The 14,243-nt window shown below is 43.4% G+C and overlaps 2 protein-coding genes across 2 annotated transcripts; both read right to left on the bottom strand.

The window, feature by feature from the left end:
- Positions 1–8: 8 nt before the first annotated feature.
- Positions 9–2,945, bottom strand: FAM180B (family with sequence similarity 180 member B). Its single transcript, XM_010711383.3, has 3 exons — positions 2,773–2,945; positions 944–1,023; positions 9–674 (listed from the first exon to the last, which is right to left on the bottom strand). Exons 1-3 carry the CDS (start codon positions 2,837–2,839, stop codon positions 231–233), a joined length of 591 nt encoding a protein of 196 aa, XP_010709685.1. The 5' UTR covers positions 2,840–2,945; the 3' UTR covers positions 9–230.
- A 6,895-nt stretch (positions 2,946–9,840) lies between these two features.
- NDUFS3 (NADH:ubiquinone oxidoreductase core subunit S3) lies at positions 9,841–14,243 on the bottom strand (the record flags this gene model as incomplete). Its single annotated transcript, XM_019616099.1, has 6 exons — positions 9,841–10,089; positions 11,230–11,349; positions 11,739–11,864; positions 12,950–13,099; positions 13,362–13,459; positions 14,210–14,243. Coding segments are annotated over 6 exons (696 nt in total), but the record flags the coding sequence as incomplete, so codon positions are not given.

The following is a 14,243-nucleotide window of genomic DNA, read 5'->3' on the forward strand; positions in this document are numbered from 1 at the left end:
TTAAAAAAAAAAAAGAAAAAGAAAAAAAAAAAGGAAAGTGTGAGATGCAATTTTGAGTTATGTCCTGTTCTATCTAAAAATAAAACGTTGTGTATAAATACAGAGAGCTGGATGAAAGATGTGGCATATTTCTGCAAAGTCCAGAATAATGTGGAAGGATTGTCAGCATTTGAAACAGCCCAGATTGCAGCTGAGGTCAGATGCACACCTTCCCATGGTTGTTTTCCTTATTAAGTGCCTCTCTTGGTCCTGGCCAGATTAGAGCGATAAAAATGTTTCAGAGATGCTAAATGTGAAGGCTTTTCCTTCGAGGGCCAGGAAGCCAAGAGGATGGTGGAATTTGCAGAGCAGAGCCCCTTGCACAGATCACGGAAGATTTCATCAGCTAGTTGAGAGAAAAAACGGATCCAGAGATTTTTATCCAGACCCTGAACTGAGCGGATCTGGTAGGCACAGTAAACACTGGTGAAAAGCAGACGGTCAAACTCTGTTAGAGGCAAAGGGGTGTCAGTCTGTGAGTAATATCTCAGTTGCTGCTCAATCTCCATTGGTGTTTTGGGAACTTCACGCTCTAAGATCTGCATGAACCACCGTGCTGTGCGCAGGGAGGCCAGCTCTTCATCCTGCAGCTGGACTGTCCCGTTGGCCTGAATGTCCAGCCTCCCCCAGAGCATCTAGAAGAGAAGAGCAGCACATGCATTGCAAAGCCGCCTGCTCGACCCCCGTCACTGCCAGCACCACACCCTTTCTCTGCCTGGCTCCATGCCTCAGCTTCTCCACAGGGCCCCTCCAGCCCTCACCTCCCACCTGCATCTCCCAACACCGGCCCACCCCGCTGAGGTGTTTTCCAGGTGTTCCCAAAATACAGTGAGAACAGCGCGCAGCACGGGAGCTTTTAGGTGCAGGCCGATGGGAGCGCAGGCACTAGCAGTGCCCAGGAGACCTCTAACATGACGTCGGCGTCCTCAGGGCCGCGGTGGGGTGCGTTGGTGTTGACATCGTCCCTGCTGAAAGGATGTTCATCTGGAAGACATCAGGCAGAGTTGGACACCACAAGATCATGGCCTTTCCCATTTATTTCTATCATTTGGTTGTCAATAAAGCCTTCAGTATTTCTGAGCTGGCACTTGTAGCTTGACAAATATGATGGATGCTGACTTCAGGATTTCAGTGAACAACACAAGCATCATGAGAGAAGCAGAAGTAGTTAAGGGAGGAAAATTTGAGGTGTGGATATGATGACCCCTGTCCTACCATCATGGAGCTAAAGCACTGGGCAGCAAGGGCATTTGATTTAGAAGACAGCAAGGAAGCCCCTCGCACTGAGTTGGGTGCAGCAGGAGTTGAGCAGATGGGTTATGGCAATGGGTTTCTTTGTAGCTTTTGCAGGGAGAAAGAAATGCTGCCCAATGAGAAGAGTGCGTGAGAAGGCTCCTAGAACTTCTGGTGGAAATAGTACTTGATGCTCACCCTCTTTTTTCATTTGTTCCCTGAGCATCTGCCACTGGCTGTTCTCACATCCAGCTAGTTCCTTACTGGGTCACCTAACCTCATTTATATGAGGATATTATTAATAACCTCAATTATTAATATGAGAGTCACATTAATCCTAATATTTATTAAATCTTCTGATGATTTAAAGTTCTGCATTTATTTTACCTTTTCTTTTACTTTCTTTGTGAAAAAAAAATAAAAGAGGAGCCACGTGTTTCCTCAGTCCAGGATTTTGGGATGGAGGCTGCAGCTCCTCCCTTCTCCATGTTGATCTGTGTAGCCATGAGCCAAGACTCCCTTCTATGGATCCTTCGCTCCAGGAAAGATGAAATATAAACTGGTATAAACTAGTAAGCTCTCTGACACTTTTTTCCCCCCCACACTTTTATATGGAGGAAGGCTTTTCTATATTAAGAAAGAGGGAGAATATATACTGAGTACTCCAAAGTTAAGGTCAGCAGGTGCTTATGAAAAGCGGAAAAATGATTTAATACTGCATGTGCATGATGACTACTACCAAACCCCACTTCCAACTTTCCATATTTTTTAAAGCTCTTCAGGGAGATGTACAAGCTGCCTGTGCACTGCTGTCTCCACAGACTGAAGTTTGTTTCTCTGCACAGCTGCAGGCTCCCTGATCTGAGCCACTTGAGGCTTCAGAATGTGAACAAAAATGTAGCTGCTCTTTCCTCTTCCTCCATAGATGTGCCAGCAAAGCTTTTACACCATCTGAAAATTTCTTCGTTGGGCTTCCCTTCTCAGCTAACTGATACACTAAATTCACAGAAACCTCTAATAAGAAACATCTGGTTGGCTTGTAAATCAGTGATAGCCACAAAACTACTGTTGTTAATAAACATAACCAAAGCATAACAAATAATTTATTGAAATAATAAGATAAATGTAATTTGGAGATGGAAAAAAATGATCCCTTATTTACTTTTATCATCTCACCATAGTTTTTTTTTTCCCAAAAAGCATCTAGAAAACCTGCAGACATCATTGCAGGAGCAGATTTTTTCAGCAGAGACCAAGAAAACCTCCTCCTGTCATCAAAAATAGCAGCAGGTCTTCATCCTGCAGGTAGGCATTAATGTCTCTCCTGCTGTACAAAAGCCAGCTAGGACTCCAGTTAACATGCCCTCTCCTTCATCAGCACAGCCAGCTGATGCGTTTGATCATATCTGAAGAAGCAGGCCAAGTGTAGTACTGCTGGAACAACACAAATATTTGCCAAGCCAAGAAGCTACATCATGAACAAACAGGTGCACTTCCTACCTGTTAGCCTCTGGGATCCAGCGAACATGCACAGGATCAGCCAGGTGTTGAGCTGCACCTGGGCCATAGCAGCCGTGCTCAGTAATGGTTCACATCCCCTCTGCAGACTGTGCCGAGTGTGAAGTGAAAGCTGTTTGTCGTGGTGTCTTTCCTGGCTGCTTCTGATCCCAGCAGCCTCTGCTAGAATAGATCCGCCTTTCTGTGTTTATGATTGCAGCCCTGGGAAGGGCCTTGCAGCTGAACTTGCTAACCCCAAAGGATATTTTTCATCATATTTTGGAAACTTGGAAGACTTTGATGTGAAGGTTTTGGCAGAATTACTTAAGCTTCTCTTCCAAAAACTGATTTTCCACTGCAATTAATTATACAAAGCTATTTGTTTTAAGAACTTTATTACACGTGATTGCCTCTGAAGAAGGGGGTCCCTTTCTCCCCCGCACAGTGCCTGTCTCATCTCCATGGAACTTCTCCACTCCTTGGCTTCACGTTCAGTTTTCCCTTTTACAGAGTTTGAAGATCTGCAAACAATCCAGAAGTGTCACAAACATATAAGGCCAGCAGCAATTTGGGCAGATTCATTCTAGGGCTGTAGCAGCCAAAATATACAAGCAGGCAGAAGAAATGTTACTTGCTCAGCTCTGTAGCAAACCTTCAGGAAGGGATACTCATTATATTGATCTAGCAAACAGCAAGGATGGAGTCAGTTAGGCTTTAATACGTCATCATCCTCTCCTATGACTTCTGGGTTACAGTGAGCAAGGTCTACTTTAGGTGTTGAGAATTACCTAGGTGAAACTTCATCTGATTCCCTTCACAGAAGATAGCTGTGCTATACACATCTTTGCACTTCTGTTACTGCTTAGCCCTCACTCAGGATGTCGTGTATTTTTACTCCATGTGGCACAGTATTATTCCAGGATCACCAACAGGTTCCTGGATAATTAGGGTCATACGAATCAGTAATAAGTTTAACTAAGTAATAGTGCCATCTCACTCAAATTAAACATGTTCTTTGGGGAAATATGTCTACTAAAAAAGAAAGGAGGTGAAGCTGAAGTGCATACTTTTCTCAGCAAGTTAGAGAATATCAGTTTGTAGTGACTTTGGTCACCAGATAGTTTATGAGATGGCCTTCCACTTAATAAATTGACAGTGTGCAAACCATGCAGCCAGACTTTTGAAATTTCCAGTGTCTGCAGCTATACTTTGCTTACAGCAACTATGAAGAAAAGCACAGATTTATTAAGAGATTAAGAGGACCTCCGTATCCAGGGCCGTTTTTTCCACATGTGCATCATGTTTATTTCTGTCACAGCCCTGGCTGTCTCACAGCTAAACAATGTGTCTTTCAGTTTTCATTATTTTCTGTTGCTTCCTCTTTAGTTGCATCTCTTTATTCTGGGATGAGATATCTTTTACTAAACTGTAAATAATGTGCTACTCAAGAGAGATACTCTAATGTCCCATTTGTGCAGTGAGATTGATTTGTCATCTGAATCCTTTAAAATCCACTGCATTCATGTAACTGTCTAGAAGTTACTTTGCCAAAACAAGCAAACAAACAAAAAACAAAAAACCCAACAATGCTGCATCTTTTGGGACATGAAATAACCTCTTTTCAGCATCTGTGGTGTTTTGCAATACCTGACAAAGCAGTCATCCAGGACTTTGGCCAACATCTGCATAAGGTATATTTGATTTTGTCAACAGGAATATGTCCTAGGAACTGCATGCAGCTGAATTATCTAGGAAAAGATAGTCGTATTGGTGGGAGAAAGGAGAGAAGGCCCATAGGCTGCGTTCAGATGACTGATCCAGCAACAGGTAGGAGGTGGTAGCATAGGTAGTGTTTGTTGCCTTGAGCTGGGGGAATTTTGCAGAATTGCCTCACTATCCCACAGAGAAAGACAACTGCAGTGATGATAAACACGTGCCTTAGGTGTTTGTAAACCAGCAGTAGTTATATGGGATGTGCTTCGAAGCAAAAAGGTGATCCTGACAGTTGAACATAGTCCCTGTGCAAATGCAATATTGGGTGGTGCATCTGTTCCTCCTGAGGGGTTGTGTCCTTGCCAGCTATTCACAGCTGAATGTGCACATTGCTGCTCCTCCACATGCCCTCTGGTCAGGCCATCTGTCACAGGAGCAGTTTCAGAATGTCAGGTTTCTTCAGGGGCACCTTGGCTGATTGTGGCATTTACACAATGATCTTCTCAATCTGAAGGTGAGAAAGGGAAACAAGATATAGAGTCATAGAACCATGGAATATCCTGAGTTGGAAGAGTCCCACAACAGTTATTGAGTCCTACTCCTCACTGCACAGGACCACCCAAAATTCAAGCTTTGTGTCTGAAAGCATTGTCCAAACTCTCTTGAACTCTAACTTAGGGCCATTACCACTGACCTGTGGTACTTTTTCAGTGCCCAACCACTCTCTGGTGAAGAACCTTTCCTAATACCCAACCTGATCTCCCAATGCAGGTCTTGGGTCCTGTCACAGTCAACAAAAAGATCAGTGCTGCTTATTTTCTCTCCTTGTGAGGGCTGCCATGAGGCCTGCCCTCAGCCTCCACTTCTCTAAGCTGGACAAGCCAAATGACCTCAGACAGTCCTTATACATATTACCCTCAAGACCCTTCACCTTTATAGCAGAAACGCTAAGTCATAGCCTGAAGCAGTGATTGAGCACCTGGGGGGAAAGCAGGGCCAACCCAGGGGAGCTCAGCTGCATGCAATGCCCCTAGGTGACTGGAAAAGCTGGAGCCAGGATCCACCCCTTCTCAGACCTCATTTAAGGGTTAGCAATGGAGGTAAGTGTATCTTGCTGGAGTTCCCTATGTCCCTGAGGCTTTCTAAAGGTAAGCAGCTTCTTTTCTGTATATTTGTGCCTACAGCTGTTGTATTTGAGCAAGCCCTCGCTGCAGCCCAGGATCTTGCTGTTCTGCTATCATTGCTGTGCTTTTCATTGTATTACAACCATCTTTGTGTACAGACCAAAATTTGTAGGAGCTGGCTGAATGTTGAGCCAAACTTTGTTCCAAGCAGCAGAAGGCTGGCTCATCACCAGGTGATGGTGCAGCAGAGGGAGGAACTATCAAAGGAAGATACAAGTGAGGTAACAGCCACTCAAACCTAGTTTTCTGAAGTTACAAATGACATACCTGTTGGGAAGAATTCCTCTGGATCTTGCGTTATATAGACTCCTGCAAGCCCTCAAATCTTGTATCTGTTCATTGGTACACTTAGTGTCTCCATCCACAATTACAGTGCTCATACAGGCCTTTTCTTTTGCACTGTGTTGAGTCTTTGTGTGTTTTTTGTTGTTGTTGTTGTTTGTTTGTTTTTCAGTTGTGAACACACACATAGCAGTGTTTGTACAGCTGAAGCTACTTATCCTCTTGGTGCTGTGGATTTCTGCTGCTGCTTTTTCCCATTGCAGATTACATCTGTATGGTGGGACAAGCATCTTGTTGCATAGGCTGTACTTTGATACATATGTGGTCTAGAGAAGCATCAGAAGGCTTAAGGTGTGCTTAATACGGCACCAGAAGAGCCTCTTTGGAAGGGAGGCTTCTTTGAGATTAGACTGTAAAGAGTTAGATAGCATCTTGAAAGCAAAACTTTCCTTAAAAACTGGAGGAATCTCTTGCTTCATGTCTCACCCACAACATGGGGAGATCTTAGAATCACAGAAACACCAAGGTTGGAAAAGACCTACAAGATATCCAGTCCAACCATCCACTCATCACCAATGGTTCTCACTAAACCATGTTCCTCAACACAAGATGTTGTTCCTCCTTGTTCCTTGTTGTTCCAGATGTTCCTCCTTGAACACCTCCAGGGTCAGTGACTCCACCACCTCCCATTCCAGTGCCTGACCACTCTTTCAGAGTAGTAGTATTTCCTAATGTCCAGCCTAAATCTCCCCTGGCGCAGCTTGAAGCCAATTCCCCCTTGTCCTAATGTCAGTTCCTGCCCCAGGCCTATCCAGCAAGCGCTCAGGGGAAGAAGATGAGGAGAAGGGGAAGGCTAAGAGTGAAAGGAAGGAGATATGTGGCTCATGGGGTAGGTGATACTCTGAGTCACAGGAGGGGAAGAAGTGTAACAAGGTTAGTAAAGCATTGTCTATAATCAGATGCAGCCTGCACAGTGACATTTTATTTTATAGATACAGTGATGCTGGTCATATAAAATAGTTTCCTTCTATTTTTCTTCTGGTCTGTGGACCAACTGCCTGAAGAACTAATGGGCTGTCTAACAGTCTAAGAGATGGTCCCATCCCACTGCACCTGCTAAACAAAAGGGGTGGAATGGGGCCTCACATAAGATGAGGCAGGTGTGATAGGGTGCAGTAATATGAGGTGTGATGTCACCTAGCCAGTCCTCCAGTAGTCCTGTAACTTCTGCTCTGAAGGACTTCAAGGTCCAGCTGAAATCCCTGTCTTGATTTTTGCCTGGAGATCAATCACCAGGGCCCGCCCATACAGCCTGCATGGGTGCAATGGGGGTGGATACCCTAATGCATCAACAGTTCCATCAGCAGTGAGGAGAGACTGCTTGCGTGGCTGTAGGGAGAAATGCCAAAGTTCTGGAACACACCAATAAAACACACTCAGCTGAAGAAGCTCAAGATGGTGACTGTGAATCATCACCTAAACTCTATTCAGCTCTGTGTTATAAGAAAATGTCTCCTCTGAGTAGGACATCTCTCTGTCACCTACTGCACATATGTGTCTCATCCAACATCCTCCTACGTTTGGAATAGCCAATGTAGGCAAATGAGCTGACAGCCTCATTGAGACAGTGACAGAGAATTTAGAAGACAGCACTGTGTCTGACTGTGCTGGCAACAGCCTTGCCCAGTGTGAAGCAAGCACCAGCCACAAGGACCCCGGAGCAAGCGGGTTCCCATGCAAGCATGGCCCCTGGGGCTCAGAAACAGTGTAGGTGGTGTGCCAACATTGGCAGTACTTTGTGTGGTTGTGTAACCTCCTGTCTTCTGGGATAATGTGTATGGGTGAGTAAACTGCACTCTTTATAAGCTCGAAGACTTTTCTAATTAGAAGATATTTGGGTCCATTAGCAAATATTTCACATATTAAAGACCTGCTGGAGCCAATGCTTGTCCCTACAGGGCTGGCTGCTTGGACTCTATTGGATTCTTTAGCAAATGCTGCATTTTGTCTAACTTGACAGTGCATTGTGTGATGCTGTCAATCAAATTCTCCCTCTGCACAAGCATGTTTAGTGGTTTTTCCTTCTGTTTTAGTTACTGTCACTCTTCTGACCTATCGTACTGGGAATAGTATTTTTGTGAATGCATCATAAGTCGTGTTATGGTGCTTCAAGCATCCTGAAATGGGTAATGAAGAACATAGTGGGGGAAAAATGTTCTTTATTAATATTTTTCACAGTGACAGAAGTGATGTTTTACACTTCTCTGTCTTGTGCAATGAGCATCACAGTGCAAAAGAGCTGGTGCAACAGAAAATAAAACCAGCTATGGAATATATTGTAGAAATGATTAAAAGTACGTTTCCTATTTAATCAATTCAAACACTGGTAGATCCTAAGGGGACCTAGAAATTATTTAAAACACAAAGTTCTGTGGATTTCTTGTGTTCCTTTCTTCTTTTTTTTTCTTCCTATAAAGAGGTGTAATTTTTAAAAATAATGGCAAATGCTACCACACCTAATTAGAAAATGCTGTTCTGAGTCATATCCCAAACACTACTGGCCACAACAGCCTGAAACAAATTAAGGAAGAAAAAAGAATTTAAGAAATCCATGCTTACAAAGCTAGGGTGTAAACAAATATGAAACCTGATTCTTACCATACAGCCCAGCTCTTCTTGCAAACAGGTCGCATTCTAGTTGCAGTGATTTACTACTTTTTTTTTTTTTTTTTCCTTAAGTGAATTTATCATTTCTATCCCTTTCTCTGTCCCATACTCTGATTTTCCCAGCCCCTGTTTTTGTTTATGGAATCATAGAATCCTTAGAGTTGGAGGGGACCTCTGAAGGCCATCTAGTCCAACTCTCCTGCAATCAACAGGGGCACCACAGGTAGATTAGGTTGCCCAGGGCCTTATCCAGCCTCACCTTTTTTTAGTGATCCTAGAATTTAAAAAGCCCTGAAGTAGTACTGGGATGATTCAGATAATCTCTACAAACAGTTTGTGAATTACTTTATGAAATTCTTACACAACAGGTTTGAGAGCTTAATGAGGTCAGTCAGCTTTCCGGTAGCAGAAATGTTATGTATTTTCTGGACTATGAACAATAGACATTATTGATGACTGCTGTGATGTAATATCAACAGCTGGTGGGTGGACAGAAACTACAATACTTCTCAATTTTTATTTATTTTTTTTGGAGAGCTGAGATTTTCCACAACAACAAAGATAGTGGTAATGCTATTATGTGACAGAGCTCAGAATAACTGGAGAAGTGACAAAGATGCACACACTTTTGCCTACAAGAAAAGGGAAGAAAAATACTTTAGCTGCAGGGAAAACCACAGTCTGAAGAAGCTGGGAAAAGAAAAAGCTGGTATGGAGTAGAATGTGGGAAGTTACCTGCCACTCCTCCTGCCAGTAGAACACAGACTAAGTTCCCAGAGACAGTGCAGCTATTTCCACTGTCCTTATGGTCTGAATTCAAGTACTTCTTGTGTTGTCCTAATAACAGTTGGTTCAGAATCATGAACATACACGAGCTCTCTGTGTTTGCTGCATTACTATAGTCTTCCCAGAGCCCATTGTAGAGATGAGACATTCCTATTATTTAAGCTACACAGCTATTTCAGAAGTCTCCTGAAGTTTGCACTATTAAGTGCTCAGGACTTACGCCTCCAGGGACAGCCAACAGAAGCAGCATATCTAAAGCAGCTTAGCCACAGGAAATACCTGAACTCCATTCAATTTCCAAGCAAAAAAGACAAATCTAGTATTTTAGAGCTCAAAGTTAGATCATCAGGACTGTAAATTAACATCCTTCATTCTTTGTTTTTCATCTTTGTTTTTCATCTAGGTTGAAAACAACAATTTACGTGATCATGACAGGCAGGAGTCTCATAACAACTTTTATTACTATAAATATTACATTTGAACAGAAGGGATGGTGCCATGCACCCGCTCCATTCTGCTGCTATTTTGCATCTTCCTTCTTGGCTCCAGCTTGTATTTTCAGGGGTTCCGGAGGTGCACGATAAGCAGGAAATGCCTCCCAAGGGCTATTCAGATCAAACTTGCGAAATTCCTGAGATAGTTCCACAGGTTCTGCCACTACTCGTTTCACTTCATCGTCATACCGCACCTAGAGCAGAGCAAAGGACAGTCATTTTCATACAGCCCCCAGTGTCACCTCTGCCACTGGATGTAAATGGTAATGACCAAGTCACCCTCCAGTACAAGTAGCTCTTGTTTTTATGCCTGGATAGGATAAACGACAGGCCTCTGATACAGCTTCAGTTCTCCTAATTCACAAAGAGGAGACCTCCAGATGACACCAGGACCTCTGTAACTCTCCTGGTTAGCCACTCTGAATCAGGAGAACCTAGCTTACAGTCCATACAAAGTCTACTTGGAATAATGTGGTTAGTTTGCCACATGGCAAAGGAAATTCTCCTTAGTCATTGCAGTAAGGTGGTCTATCCACACCATCATAGCTGGGGACTACTCTCGTGAGTCTCTGTGAATTGCCATCATGTCAGCTTGTTTGGTTTCAGTTGTGCTTCTTAGCATAATATTTGGAATACAGGGCAAGGGTAGGTGAATACTAGGTAGGACTGATTTATCCTTACTATGTCAATCCAGATCTCCAAATCTGCTGCCTGCTCATCACTTACAGGACTGCGCTATTTCTATTTTCTTAAAACCATCTGTTGCCTGCAGAACTTCACTGTCTCTTCTTGAGACTCGGCTCAGCCTCAGAACTACACCAAATACAAATGCTTCTGTGAAAACAGATACTTTGAAACTAGGCAGATAACCAAATATGCTCATTTCGCTTGTGATTTAACACACAGTAGTAAACATTTGATGAATGGAAAGTCAGTTTAACTGTAGTTCTGTAACTTAAATCTACAAAAACTCCACAAAGCAGAGTTCCAGGTGCATAAAGATCTGTTTTGTTATTTACTCCCATAGGCATAAATAGCTTTTCAGTAGAAAACTTCATTCTAAAAGCAGAAGCACTTTCTCTGCCCAAGAAGTGTCTGTGGCACGCTGCACATTAAATTTACTCAGTGTTCCTATCTTTAGACTGCCTTATTGCAGATGGTACATATGATGACTTTAAATGCTGGAGATATGTACAGGTTGCTAGAATGCACACCAGTTAAATGTCTTTAGCTTCCCTTTAGCTGAAAGATTATAAAGCAATTGCATCTCTGCATTGAAACACATAAAAATATTAGAGAGATTTTATAACTTCAGGCACGAATGCATCTCCTACCTCTACATAACCAGAGAGTGGAAAGTCCTTCCGGAAAGGATGGCCTTCAAACCCATAGTCTGTGAGGATTCGCCTTAGATCAGGATGGTTGGCAAAGAAAACACCATACATGTCCCAAACCTATATGAAAGGGAGACAAGTTGAATTAGACAATCTATCTCCATTCTAACCTTTCTAGCATGTCCACGATTCCCCACCTTACCTGGAAAGGCCAATCCAATAATGAAAACAAACAAGCCCTGCTAACAAAGGCTTCTCTTACTTTGAACAAAGTATCCTTTGTTATTGTATCCACAGAATTTCAGTTACTTGCCTGGTTTTGTGTACTACCAGTGCAAGTCATAAAAGAACTAAACAAAAAACAAACCAAACACCTTTTTTTTTCCCCCTATTCAGAAGAGGAAGCCAGTGAAACACTTCTTTCTTTCTCAGTGCCCTAAGTATTAAGTTTTATCAGGAAAACACAGCTCCCCTCAATAGAGACTGCTCCCAAGTACGCTGGCACTCACCTCTCTTTCATACCAGTTTGCTGCTTTGTGCACAGACACTGCTGAGTCAATAGGTGTCAGCTCATCAGTGTATGTTTTCACACGGATCCGACTGTTGAATCGCAGAGACAGGAGATTGTAAACAATCTGAAAGCAGAATACAAGAAGGCATTGGGCTTGTATGGACTTTGAAGGTCTTCTTGCGATATAGGACAGGTTGTGCAAAGATACATTAAGCCTATTTCAAACACTCCTTTTCAGCAAAATCACGTTCAGCTCTTAGGAGCTGTGCACTGAAAGGCACTGTAACTGAGGTTCCAATGCATTATCTCCTTAGAAGTGTAACAAAAAGCATGTGGGATTTATAAAATGTCAATTGTTGAAAAACAGTTGAAGAGGAATAGTAAATCTTAGAGAATACTGGAGGAATGAAAACATGACAATAGTCCGTCTCAAAGAAAATGGCTACCAATTACTCTCAGTATTCAGTGATGCAAATGGAACATAAATTTGTTACCACAAGATAAACAAAAGTGGAAAAATAAATTATCTACTTTTCCTTATCCTTGTAACTTGCTGGGAATTAAACCACATCACTTCTCCCATTTGAAGGATGATCTGCCCAAATTGGACAAAGAAAGAAGGATATCTCCTTCATCAATAAGGAGGCAGCCTCCTACAACCTGTGACCCAGAATCTTCTGCTTTTATACTGTACCTTTTCCTAGGGTAAAGTACAATAAATTGAACAGAGCTTTCTAGTACTAGGTGAGAAAACGTCAGGAGACGTTTTTAAAACTACTGAAGTTTGTCCTTTTTTAGAAAATTGTTAAGGAGAAGACTGGTGGGATTTTAGGGCAAACCATGATTGGCTGTGTCAACAGCAGCTGACAGCCCCAGGCAGAATAAGGAAGAGCACCAGTCTGTATTTAGCAGAAAGAAGGCTCTGGACATTTTTGTAAAAACAAAGCAAAACAAACAAACAAAAAACCAACCACTACTACCACTGCCCGTAAAAAGACTTTTAGCAGAACAGAACAGGAAAGCCAAGCTAAGAATTCATGCAGTATCAGTTCTACTACTACTTCCATAATCAACAGGTTAAACAAACCCTACACTTCAGAGTGGATTTCTATTTTTGTGAAGTAAAAATGCAGTTCTAGCTGTAACAGCACCCACAGCCATCAGCACTTGTGAAACTCTCTGAGTTTGATGTCTTAGAGCAGTGCTTACCTCAAAGCGGTACTGCCGAGATGGGACATCAACAGCAGTCAAGTCAGCCAAGGACTTGAACTGAGCATTAGTATGATCTCGGAGGAAGGTCAGAACTGGAATAATCCCATCTGGATGGATCAAAAGCTCCAACTCATTGAAACAGGTCACCTGATGAAAAGGATGGAAAGGGAACTAGCACACATGCTAATAGGACTGAACACTGCACAGAATCCAGCAGGACATCGTACAAAGAGAGTCTATGGACAGCAGACACAATGACATCAGAGAAAGCGGCTCAGTAATAGTTGTAATTTTCACGTAACTCTGACAATCTCCCCTCCACACAACAACCTTTGACATCTAACAACAAGCAGTGTGTTCATGCGGTCCCTTGCCTCCCAGCAAGAATAATTTCTTGAGCAGCACCTACCTGTACTTGCTGGATATACTTGGGCAGGATCTCAGCCACATACTCCCCAAATGCACACAGCTGCTTCTGTTCTACTTCATTTTTTGGTCTGACAGTAGCTACAGAGAACAATAGATTACAGCAGGGCAAGCCACAGAAAGAGTAGCAACACTCATCACATCCTTAAAAATCCCTTTAATCACTGTCAGTCTCTGAGTAGCTCTTTCAGAAGCTGGGCAGATTCAGGCATCCCACAGAGCTTACTTAAGGTAAATCTGAAGCTAGATATACAATACATGCATAGCAGAGTGCGGAGTTCACTGTCACAAAAATAACATCTGGGGAACAGACAGCTGAGGGGAGACCTCCTCTGAGCTACCTGAGAGGAAGGCTGGCGGTCACCTTTCTTGTGTGGTAAGTAATAAGGTGTGAGGAAAGAGCCTCAAGTTGCAGCAGGGGAAGTTTAAACTGGGTACGAGGATGAATTTGTTCATGGAAGGGGGGGTTGGGCATTGCAGTGGGCTGCCAGGGAGGCAGTGGAGACCTCAACCCTGGGGGCATCTCAGAGATGTGCAGATGTAGCAGAGCAGGACATGGCTTAGTGGTGGGGCTCAGCAGGCCAGACAGATGGTCGGGCTTGGTGATCTCGAAGTTCTTTTCCAGCCTAGACGAGGAGCCACAAACACGTTAGCGTGGCCAGAAAGAAGAGGCAGGAGGGCACCTGCAGCGCGCACGGCCACTGGCACCCTCACCTTCCTGCCCAACATCTCCATTCCCGGCAAGCCGCTAACCGCGCTCGGATCCGAGACAACGCGAACGAAGCCCTCCGAAAACAAAAGGCCCCTCCCGCCGCAGCCCGCTTCACTTACGGCGCGTTTCCGCCGCCGAGCCCCCCGCCAGCCG

The sequence above is a fragment of the Meleagris gallopavo genome, chromosome 5, assembly GCF_000146605.3.
Source record: "Meleagris gallopavo isolate NT-WF06-2002-E0010 breed Aviagen turkey brand Nicholas breeding stock chromosome 5, Turkey_5.1, whole genome shotgun sequence".
Classification (NCBI taxonomy): domain Eukaryota; kingdom Metazoa; phylum Chordata; class Aves; order Galliformes; family Phasianidae; genus Meleagris; species Meleagris gallopavo.

What these genes read in the sequence shown, in the direction of transcription:
- FAM180B (XM_010711383.3), bottom strand. Translation starts at nt 2,839, where the DNA reads ATGGCCCAGGTGCAGCTCAACACCTGGCTGATCCTGTGCATGTTCGCT. An exon ending in TGGATCCCAGAGGCTAACAG is followed by an intron (nt 1,024 to 2,772) that starts GTAGGAAGTGCA and finishes GATGTCTTCCAG; the next exon opens with ATGAACATCCTTTCAGCAGG. An exon ending in ACGCCGACGTCATGTTAGAG is followed by an intron (nt 675 to 943) that starts GTCTCCTGGGCA and finishes CTTCTCTTCTAG; the next exon opens with ATGCTCTGGGGGAGGCTGGA.